The sequence below is a fragment of the Lagenorhynchus albirostris genome, chromosome X, assembly GCF_949774975.1.
Source record: "Lagenorhynchus albirostris chromosome X, mLagAlb1.1, whole genome shotgun sequence".
Classification (NCBI taxonomy): Eukaryota; Metazoa; Chordata; class Mammalia; order Artiodactyla; family Delphinidae; genus Lagenorhynchus; species Lagenorhynchus albirostris.
In genome coordinates this window covers 12,493,708-12,505,576 of record NC_083116.1, presented here as the reverse complement: position 1 = coordinate 12,505,576, position 11,869 = coordinate 12,493,708, and the positions used below count along the sequence as shown (strand labels likewise).

General features: G+C 42.7%; 1 protein-coding gene across 1 annotated transcript; it reads right to left on the bottom strand.

Annotated features, from left to right (window-relative positions):
• Positions 1-5,936: 5,936 nt before the first annotated feature.
• LOC132513379 (small ribosomal subunit protein uS12-like) lies at positions 5,937-6,475 on the bottom strand. The gene has a single exon (XM_060137660.1). The coding sequence runs from the start codon at positions 6,422-6,424 to the stop codon at positions 5,993-5,995; it is 432 nt and encodes a 143-aa protein (XP_059993643.1). The 5' UTR covers positions 6,425-6,475; the 3' UTR covers positions 5,937-5,992.
• Between the last annotated feature and the right edge of the window lie 5,394 nt (positions 6,476-11,869).

Here is an 11,869-nt window from a genome sequence, read left to right as displayed (position 1 = left end):
TGTGTAGCTGCACTAAAGTGGGTTGATGCTGAGAAGTGGCTGCTCTGTCAGTTAGTACATTTCCCGGTTCCTCTGGCATCCTCGTAGAGCCATGTGCCTGAGTTCTGGCTAACAGAATTCTGTAGAATTTATGTGAGCAACCTCCCTGCTTGGGCCACACACATCTCCCATGAGGTTTCTTTCCTTGTCTGCCAGCTGGATGTCAATACAAAGAAACCATGTGTTGAAGAGAACAGAATCTCTGTCAGTCTGAGTCCCTGAGTGTGGGATAGAGCCTCACCCCTACCATTGCCAACTGGGCTTTAATAAGCAAGGAACAAATATCTAATATGATAAGCCACTGAGATATCAGGGTCTATCTGATTCGAAAATTTCTCCAATGCTAATATTTTACTATCTGTTACACTCCAATCTGTAGGAAAAACTTAAAAGCAAGTGAGTTATTAGTATTCCTTCCTATGGTACTTTATCAGAAAGACAGCCAACGAAAGCCAAACACCCATTGTACTGCTGACTATTCTAAGCAGCGTCTCAGAACACACCTGGATATGGGCTGGAAAGTGTATTTACGTGCTTTTGACTCTCAACATGCTGTACTCACAAGGCTGCCACAGCCGGCAGGAACACAATCATCTAGGAAGCCAAGAGTGTCAGGGATTTGGGGCTATAAAAGATGACTAGCAATATATCAAAACATCACCTTAATCCAATTTTTCAAGTAAAGATGTATTAGAGAGAACAGCTGCCTTGGGCCTGTTGGAGATCGGCTGACCCAGCCCTCTAGACCCTGACAGAAGCAGGCCATGGGCCTGTATATCATCAGCCTTAATATTTGCGACTACATCCAAATACAGCATTGCTTCTCTTGTTAGAACTCCTGTTACCAGTAGGCCTCCTGCGCCTTCGCGCTGAGAGTGCTAGTGGCTTCAACCCATTCCAAGTCAAAACCTGGACAAGACAAAGGAACAGCTAAAGAAGTCTGTTATAAATATTTAAAGTTTCCTACGTATTATGATGTTTTAACATCATAAAAAAAAATCCTTCTGGCTGGAAAAAGCCTGCCCCTCCAGGGACTAGTCAATTCTTAGAGATAACAAAGCGTCCAGGCAGAAGCATGCCTTTGATATGCAAACCAACTAATCGGGAGCCGTGTCTCCTCTGTCTGGCGCCTATACCCCAGGAGACATATTCCTCTGCCTTAATCACCCAGCACCAGGTGTCAGACAAGTAGGGACTACCCCTATAGCCCAAAGCCCAAGGAAATTATTCAAACTAGCCCGTCCAAAACTGTTCACCTTGCCCTGCCTTCCCTAAAACTTCCCCTCCCTCCTGTCTTCTGCCTCCTGACCTCCTCAGTGTCTTCCCCATTGGCCCTGCGTGCCGGGTCTCCTGTCTCTAGCACCCGTTAGCATCATAATCTATGCTTCCCTGAGCCTATCCTCTGTCTCCTCTTATGGCTGCACCTGACTAACCATCTCATAAAAGAATACAAACAAGGAGCTTATATCCTTTAAAAACCCAGATGGGGGACTTTCCTGGTGGTCCAGTGGGTAAGACTCTGTGCTCCCAACGCAGGGGGCCAGGGTTCCACCCCTGGTCAGAGAACTAGATCCCGCATGCTGCAACTAAGACACTGCACAGTCTAATTTAATTAATTAATTTAAAAAAATAGATGAAAGCCCACTCCTTCCAGAATGCCACCCCTCTTCCTCAACTACACAGAAGAAAAAAAAAACAAATCCTGACTCCTATGAACTCTCAGAATTTAATCAGTGTGTATTATGTCTATTGTAATGACTTAAGTATCTATCTCATCTCCCTTCTGGCAAGTTCCTGCAGAGCCGGATCATGTATTTTTTATTCACCACATACTCCCTCCACCTTCTCATTTCAGGGCCTAGAGAAGGACCACACAAGTCCTCTATACTCACTGAATTTGAAATAGATTTGCAAACACCCAAATAGTCAATACATTTCAACTAGAGAGTGCTTTCACTTTAGTAAGCCACTAATCTAAAGATGCTGATGTGTTGGTAAACCCAATAAATTATTCTTTTAATTTAGGGAAATTTTCCACACAAATGTCTCTCCTGATTAAACTGACTATATTGGTCAATTCAGCCTTTCTAGTAAGACAGATACTTTTTTCTTTATTATTTAGTATCAACTAGCTGATTCAACTGGTTTTCTTTCCTGTTGAGGTAACCAACTGTTACCAACCAACTGCAAGTCATCAGTTGTTTGGCCTCACCCCCTGCCGGAGATCAATCTAAGAACTCTCCTTCGTTGAATCTACTTAAGGGTTAGGTAACCTGTCAAATGTTGCTAAAATTTCATATAGTCTTCAGAAAACTCTGAGATACAGATATTATGCCCATTTTACAGATAAACTCAGGCTCAGAGAACTTAATTGATTTTCCCTATGCCATGTGGTAAGTAAATGACAGTACTGTGATCTGCACTCAATTCTGTCTGACTGAAAAAGCCATTAGGCCAAGACTTGTCCAAGGAGGGGGGAAAAAAAACCCAGACCTGTGTCTGAGTGGTTTCTCTGTGTGGAGCAGGTCCTCTCCTTCAACTGCAGCAGCTGCAGCATCAGGGAACACAGGCCAGCAGGCTGGAATCAGCATAGGCAGGAAGTCTGAGGGAGGAGTAGTTGAGTAGATGGGGAAGGGGCTAGATCAGTCCCTAGGAGCAGTTGAAAATGGGGTATGCTGGAAGACTTCCAGTTGTAACAAACTGAATCACACATGGTTATATCCATTTCCTTCCCAAACACCATAAAGTGAGTGTAAAGGAATAAAAATAGGATACGTGTACAAGAACACAATGCTATTAAAAAAAAAAAGGAATATTCAGAAAACAAGATACATTCTTGTGGATTAAGAATTTATAGCAGAATTTGTTTTAAAGACCACAGAAGGGTTGGAAACTAAAGTTGAGACACTCTGAACTCCTTAACTGCAGATTGGCTGGCTGGGTAGGCTGAGGAGGCTTGAAATGGTTCACCTTTAAAAACAGCAGAAGCACCTAAGTAGCTGTCAAAATGAACAGCTACTGCAATGGGCCTCTCCTGGCTGCTAGCACTCTAGAGTCCACAGTGCCTAACGCTGTTCTGTGACACATACACAGATGCTCAAAAAGATGGTCTCTCTTCTCCCAGCTCTAGTACCTGGTTTGACCTTGACCTCAGTCTAACCATTGTCCAAATGCCCTGATCTTACTGAAGAACTTCTCAGAGCACAGAGCAACCATGTTTGGCATCACTAACTGTCTAGCAAGGTAAAATACAAATCCATTCTCCTACAAGAAACATATCCCTCCAAAACGGACACCTAAAATCCCGATATAATGCCAGTCTTGAAGGAGAGTACTGCTATCAGTGTCAATATAGAGTTGTTATATCCAGGTGCATACTTTGGCCTGCAATATAACTGAATCTATGTTACAGAAAGGTTGGGTGTTGTGGAGTTTGTCTTAGTGTGCTCAGGCTGCTATAACAGAATACCACTGACTGGGTGGCTTAAACAACAGACATTATTTCTCAGTTCTGGAGGCTAGGAAGTCCAAGATCAAGGTGCTGGGAGATGTGGTCCTTGATGAGGGCTCCCTTCCTAACTTGTAGACAGTCACCTTCTCTCCGTGTCTTCACATGGCAGAGAGAGGATGCTCTATTGTCTCTTCTTCTTCTTCTAAGGGCACTAATCCTATCATGGGGGCTCTACCCTCACAACCTCATCTAATCCTAATTACTTCCCAAAGGCCTCACCTCCTAATATCATCACAATGGGGGTTAGGGCTTCAACATATGAATTCTGAGAAGATGCAAACATTCAGTCCATAAGAGAGTTCTACTTCATTTAGTCTTTGAAGAGACAAGGCAATCTCATCCTTTACTGTCTTTCTGGGTTGAGAACAGAAGACAAATTTATATAATCAAGATATTTTAACTCTAAGGGTTTGAGTTAGGCTAAAATTATTTTTGGCCAATATTCCACAGTATATCTCACACAGATCATCTAATTCAAGGAAGATTTATATCTGTCCCGTCTTGATGCAATTATAACCAAGCAACCCAAGCTCTCAAATTAAAATGCATAGAAATATGAGTGACAGTCCAAGAACTAAATTCTTGAGTTAGATTGTCTTCATTGATCTTGCTTTGCAATGTAATAATGGGGCCAGACCACGTACACAGAATAGGTAGTTAAGAAGGCTGTGGAAGTTCTGTTTGTTTTTTAGGGTTTTGTTTTTGGTGAGGTGCATTTTACATCTCTTGGAAAATGAAATTGGGAAGGAAAGATTCCCCTGTTAGTGTCAATCATGTCCTCCTTCTTCGTAAAGATGCTTCCCAAGGACCACGGCAGCTGTACTCACCAATACTGTCTTGAGCACAGAGCCATCTGAGGGAGGGAATGCCAAAGTGAAAAGAGGAAAAATAAAGATTTTATCATCAACTTACATTTACTGGCAATTTCCTCCCACTTTTCAAGACTTCAGTATTCAAGCACAGTTGGCCATTATGGTATTCTATTCTTCAGAAACGCAGGAAATAAATGACTCCCCTTAGTCTTTATTTGACTAGAGCCAGGTGTAATATTCAAAATATTTAACAATCAGTACCCCACGCTGAACAATCTGAAAAGATGCACTGAACCATCTGAAAAGATGCAGACCTCAGGACTCAGCTAGTTACTGGATGTCCCCTGCTTCACTAGAACTTAACCCCTTAGTTGCTGGACTGGTCGGGTGGGGGGGGGCAGCACAGGTAGGTTGAGAAGGCTTGTCCTGCCTTTGCAGGACTGCAAGTTAGGCGACAGCAGTCAAACTGACCTGGCCAACAACTTGAACACAGCTAGATGGTACAGTCTTACAAATATCATCTCTAGTCATCAAAAGAAACTTGCCAGACAGGTATTATCTATAGTCTGTAGATATGGACACAACATTTCAGGAACTTTAAATAACTGGCTACAAGTCACACAGCTAGTACATAACAGAACCAAAGCTCAGGACACCCAAGCTGATGCTTTGTCTCTCTTGCAATACCGGATCCTCCTATGAAAAAAGGAAATCAAAGGCTGATGCTTTCCACTCCGAGGTTCACGTTTCATGACTTAATTTTGACACGTGCTTAGACAACTTATTCTATCGTAAGCTTCCGCAATGAAAAGGAAAAACTGTAGTTCACATGGAAAGGTTTATTTGTGAGGACCAGTAACTTTCCCCAGTAAAATTCTGGAACGGGAAAAAGCAATACAACCATTGTTTTGGTTGCTAGGTCACTCTACGTTTTTTTTTTCATTTAAAGATAGAGGATTTGGGAATTCCCTCATGGTCCAGTGGTTAGGACTCCACGCTTTCAGTGCCGAGGGCCCAGGGTCAATCCCTGGCTGGGGACCTAAGATTCCACAACCCGCATGGTGCAGCCAAAAAAAAAATTTTTTTTTAAAGAGAGGATTCAACTACTTCAAGGCAGCCAAAGTTCCCCTTTCTGCTAGCCTCCAGTAATTTTCACAAGAATGGTTAATGCTGGAATTGACTGACAGGTGTAGTGTCTAACATTCTTCTCATAAGTAATTCATGCTCATTTTTTTAAAATAAATTTATTTATTTTTGGCTGAGTTGGGTCTTCACTGCTGCGCCTGGGCTTTCTCTATTTGCAGTGAGTGGGGGCTACTCTTCGTTGCAGTGCACAGGCTTCTCATTGTGGTGGCTTCTCTTGTTGCAGAGCACGGGCTCTAGGCGCACGGGCTTCAGTTGTGGCACCCAGGCTCAGTAGTTGTGGCTCGCAGGCTCTAGCGCACAGGCTCAGTAGTTGTGGCGCACGGGCTTAGTTGCTCCGCGGCATGTGGGATCTTCCCAGAGCAGAGCTCGAACCCGTGCCCCCTGAATTAGCAGGCGGATTCTGTACCACCAGGGAAGCCCCATGCTCATTTTTTTTTTTTTGGCATATGGAAATTTATTACTATGCCGCTTTCATCATCAAAACTTATGATCTTGGTCTTTCCTTCTTGCCTTTATATAAGGCCAAAAGAGAGACATTGGCTACTTTGACAACCTTAAAGCAGACTCCAGGAATGTCACCAACAGCATGACCTTTGCGAGCAAATCCAGCAACCAGAACTTCATCATTTTCCTCAATAAAATTCAAACAACCATCATTGGGTACAAAGGCGGTGATTTTTTTGCCATTCTTGATTAGTTGAATGCTGACACACTTCCTGATGGCAGAATTTAGCTCTTTGGTTTCAACCCCTACTTTTTCAAGCACAATTCCCTTGGCATGAGAAGCACCTCCAAAAGGGTTGGCCTTCAGGGCTGTGCCCAAATGGGCTTTCTTGTACTGTTTATCATGCCACTTCTGGTCTCGTCGGTGGCTACGGAGCTTCCTGGCAGTACGAAGACCGCAACACTTGCCCATGCTGCCGGCGCCACGGGCCTGAGCAGAAGAGAGAAGCAGTGCAGGAAGGAGCCACAAGCCATTGCCCCATGCTCATTTTTAAACTTTGGAAAACACAGAGAAATACAAAGATTATGAAAATCACCCACAATCCCATTGCCCAGAGACAATCACAGTTAAAATCGTGACATATTTTCTTCCAATCTTTTTGCTATACATATATTCACACAAAAATTGAGATCACTTATATATATATTTAAAAAGTAAATATTGTGAACATTTCCAATGGTCATTAAAAATTCTGAGAAACAAAATTTAAAGCTTTCTTAATGCTGCAACATACAGATGAAGAATAATTTATTTAACCGTTCCCCTATCTTTGGAGAACAGCAGGGCTTGGTCAGGAAATAAATAGTTATGTAAATAACAGGACTAGAATTAGCACAGAAGATTAAGAACCCTAGGTTATTCCTTGGTCTCTGCAACTTAATAGAATCAAGGGAGGCAAGACAATCAAATACAATATTTTTAGCCTTTAGAAGGATCCATCCATATACGTATATATTTAGCCTTTTTGCTGATATGTTATACTGAAAGGGGCCCCCAGATTAAAGCACTTAAGACAGGGGCTCCTTACCAGAATGGTAAGAGTAGCTCTCATATCTGTATGGGTCAGAAAACAGTACCAGAGAATGCAACTCAGGGAACTCAACTGGGCCAATCAAAACCCAGCTCCTGTCTAAGAAAATTAAATCAAGATTTTTTACTCCCCAAACTCATGATATTTAACAAACACGAAAAGTTGGGCTTAAATTATTATCAATTATTGCATTTTTTTAATCTTCTAAGTGAGAGTCCAATTTTAATGGGGGGATTTCTGGCTCTAGAAAGCACAGATGGTAAGATGTCATAGCTCTGCACATAAAAAGGTACCCACTCTTCTACAGATATATTAATTTTTTAAAAAAAACTGAATTTCTAATTGGTGACCCTGACTTGAGGATTTCGTGATTATACAGAGTTCAGCTGGAATGGGGAACAGAGCAGGTTACTTCGGAGTCAGAAGAGAGCTCAGGCACTCTCACGGAGCAATGTTCTCAAAGCACGGGGAGACAAAAACAGGCAGCTGGACACCAAAGTGTACTGTTGTCACTGGGAAGTGACTGCCCAGCCTGGGGCTACATTTCCCAGTCCCTCCTGCATCTGTGTGGGGCCATGTGACTAGTTCTGGCCAATGGAATGAAACAATTAGAGAATGTACCACTTCTGGACCAAGTAACACTTGGTCCCTTGCACTTTCTTTCCCGCCTACAGTGACTGTGGAGGCTCATACTGAAGACGACAGCATCACAAGATGGAAGGGGGCTGCATGCTTGAGTCACCATTTAGAGTAGAGGTGCCCAGGACAACTGACTAACCAGAACATCAACACTGGATCTTGTGTGACCAAGAAATAAATATCTATTGTGTTAAGCCACTGACATTTGAAGGTTGTTTGTTAAAGTCAGCCTATCTCAACAGGGGCTCACTAAAAAGGCCTCTCTGCTATCTGACAACCTGATTTAGCAGAGACAGAGCATGGGGAAAAAGATGAGTGTGGAGTACTTCTTCAAGATGGAGAACAGTATTTTTTTCAATAAAACAAGGGGGATAAAAGATGGAGGATAACACAAATGGGGAAAGACAGGGCAAGAAGAGGACAAAGCACCAAGGTTTGTAGTCACAGAGAATCTGAATTAAAGCTCCAGAAAATCAAGGTGGTAGAGGGAAGTCTAAAATCAAATTCTTTTTTTTTTTTTTTTTTTTGCTGTACGCAGGCCTCTCACCGCTGTGGCCTCTCCCGTTGGGGAGCACAGGCTCCGGACGCACAGGCCCAGCGGCCATGGCTCACGGGCCCAGCCGCTCCGCGGCATGTGGGATCTTCCCGGACCGGGGCACGAACCCGCGTCCCCTGCATTGGCAGGCGGACTCTCAACCACTGCGCCACCAGGGAAGCCCCTCAAATTCTTTTTTGATGTGACTTGGGCTTCTGATGTGTTCCATGGCCTACATGACCAATGAAACATTAGTTATAAATGTATATTTCTGTCAACAAGCAGTGTTTCTTTGGTATTCAAATCATTTCTCTTCCCCAAATAATCTCCCTTTTTGATTGATGACTCTTCACTCTTGATTTTTTAGGTCACATTCTAATTCATTGAGTTCTCTTGAGATTTTGGTTACTGGTTGAAGCGACAATATAGGCATGAAAAATAGTTCAAGATTTCATTACACAGATTAAAAATGTTAATGAAAGCTTTCTGATCCGCAGCAAGATCACTCAGGGTTTTTCCGTCAGCTATAGATTTTTCAGAGCTCTGGAAACATTCACAGTGACATGAAGCTGCACCCATCTGTTTACTGATATCTTGAGTGTTAAATGCTCCTTGTGTTATTCTCCAAGGATAGAGCGCTGAGTTGTTATAAAGTGTTAGCCCTCACCTTCTGAAGCCCCGCTCTGCTGGAATTGCTGAGCTTCACTCCCATTCATCTCTCCATGGGTACATGTATGTATGAACGTACGTATGTATTGGGTTGGGCAAAAAGCTCATTCGGGTTTTTCTGTAAAACCCGAACGAACGTTTTGCCCAACCCAGTAAGTATGCATGTATGTATGTATGTATCTATAAATTTTAAGCCCTAATAAGGAGCTAGGCAAGGAATATACCAAACGCTAAAACCAGTCCTGACTAGGGCAGAGAGTCTTATGAGAGGCCCAGCCACGCCAAAAGATGCGATCTAGGCTGTGTCTTGCTGCCCTATGATCCTAGGTCAGCCTGTTGGTGCTATATCCACTGGCCTCTCAGTTCCTCAGTCTATTGGTACTGTATCCTCAATGCCTGGCTCAGAATCTGGCACAGAGTAAATACCTGACAAATGTACACTGAGTAGAACTAACTTCTGGAATTCTCAGAGTCACGATTTTCTTGGAATACTTTCTGAATTGGTAAAGTCTGTCTGTGTGGGCTTCTGCCTCAATTTCTTACTGGGGCTGAATACCAGGCTTGCAAACCAGCCACACCCCACCCAGCACTGATCAGCTCCTCCTACAGGATTTTAAACCCTGTTCTCAGTGGATCCATCTCTTGCTTGTGGACCTTCTCCAAGAGAACCGAGACAGTCTTCAGTTGATTTACGAGCATCACCCACTCCTGACACATGCCCCCTCCCACCCCTACAATCATACAAACTGGAATTTTGAACATTCCCATATAAGCTTTGGTCAAGGAAGAGTTCACTCACTCCACTGGATGCTGCATTTTCCACTGCTGGATAGCCACGCCTTAGGAACAGAGCCTGTAACTCGGCCTTGTTTCTTAACCTGTCCCACTATTTTTACTGCTTTTCCCTCAGTATCTGCTCACTGCAGAGGCTCTAGTAAGTCCCTCCACAGAGTTCTCTCACTCCTGTAACCCCAAGGTATGACCTAATGCCAGTTACAAGGACCTTTCAAATGCTTTCTGCTACTTATCAGACCTGAGGTTTGCTACATGCAATTAACTACACACATAATTAGAAACTCACAGAATATGGTTGGCTTCTACCAATAACTCATTTGATCCAGGATTTATGGAAGGTGGAAGAACTCGACCTACTCACAAAAGGAATTGAGGTAATATATGCCTGTGAATAATTATAGATAAAATGAATGGAGGAGGGAGGGAGGCATGCTTATAAAACAGTAACAAGCGGGATCCTTGTAGGGATATAACTCTTCTGTATGTTGACCCTATCAATGTCAATATCCTGGATGTGATGCTGTATGATAGTTTTTGCAAGATGTCACCTTTGGGGAAAGTGGGTAGCTTGTATTATTTCCTGCAACTAAATGTGAATCTGCAATTATGTCAAAGTAAAAAGCTTAATTAAAATAAATGAATGGGAGTAAAAGAAGTTAGGCACTTTTGGAATTTGTTCTTAAAAATCTTGTGTACATAGGCAGAAAGGCAAATAAACTTTAGCTAAAAATGACTGATCTACTGATAATGAAAATTCAAATAAGACACAGGTTAGTCAGGCAATTCTCAGTAAGAAAAATGAAGAGCAAATAGAAGGAACATAGTATCAGAGCCTTCTAGAACTCACTAGGATATGAACCATTGAACTTCTGACAATAATACAAAGAAAACTCCCCAAAGCAAAACATTTAATTATTTTAGTTTCCAAACTGTGCATGCCATAGTAATAACTATAGGTATAAAAACATAATCTTCTCTTTCTACCACATTCCATTTAGAAGTCTAGCATATGAAATAGCAAAATGAATCTCTCATTCACAGTTATAAGTCATATGAGATAAACCATGATTTAAAAATGAGATGCCTGATGACCAGAGAAAGAAGTATGAGATTGCGACCTAAAAGTCAACTATATAAATCCATAGCATTAACTTGGAACTCTTCTTGACAACTGCAACATAAACCAAATTATTACTGACATGACTGCATATGCTGCAGTCCTCCGGGTAGTCATGCTCAGTTATACTCCTCACATGTACCTTCGCCAGGAAATAATCACAATTACTTTTAGTTCAGCCCTGAGCTACCATTAGTAATAAATTATGATGAGGATTGCATTCAACATTATTGACTACATGAATGACAATACCATTAACAAATTAGATTGAAGGTCTTATCTAAAACAAATGTCCTAATGGGGAGAAGTAAAATCCTTTCAAAGAGAGGCCCAGAGGTACTTCCAGATAGCCAGTACTACTTCCTATGAATTCTGATGGTGTAAGATGGATAACATAAGAGGTGATAAGTCTCCAATTCAACACTCTCAGGCCCATGGTTTTTTTCTAACCAATTCAACAGACACTCAGGCCCATGTTTTTTTTCTAATTTATTTATTTAGTTATTTATTTTTGGGTTGCATTGAGTCTTCGTTGCTGTGCACAGGCTTTTCTCTAGTTGTGGCGAGCCGGGGCTACTCTTTGTTGTGGTGCGTGGGCTTCCTGTTGTGGTGGCTTCTCTTGTTGAAGAGCATGGGCTCTAGGTGCGTGGGCTTCAGTCGCTGTGGCACGTAGGCTCAGTAGTTGTGGCTCGTGGGCTCAGTAGTTGTGGCTCACAGTAGTTGTGGTACACGGGCTTAGTTGCTCCGTGGCATGTTGGATCTTCCCAGACTAGGGCTTGAACCTGTGTCTCCTGCAATGGCAGGTGGATTCTTAACCCCTGTGCCACCAGGGAAGCCCCCAGGCCCATGCTCTGGGTGAGTATGAAGCATATCCTTGTACTTCCCACTTGCATTAATTAGCCAAGGCTTCCAGCTTCCTGGAGAGAGACCCAGAGAGCTTGGCACTGGAGGCACCCAATAACCTGGGAAAGATCCAGGTCTTCAGGTCAGTGTTACTAGAGTAGAGATCTCGCCAGAAATGCCAAGTCACAGGGTAAGTCAGAAAAGGAAGAGCTTGTGCCCACCCAACTG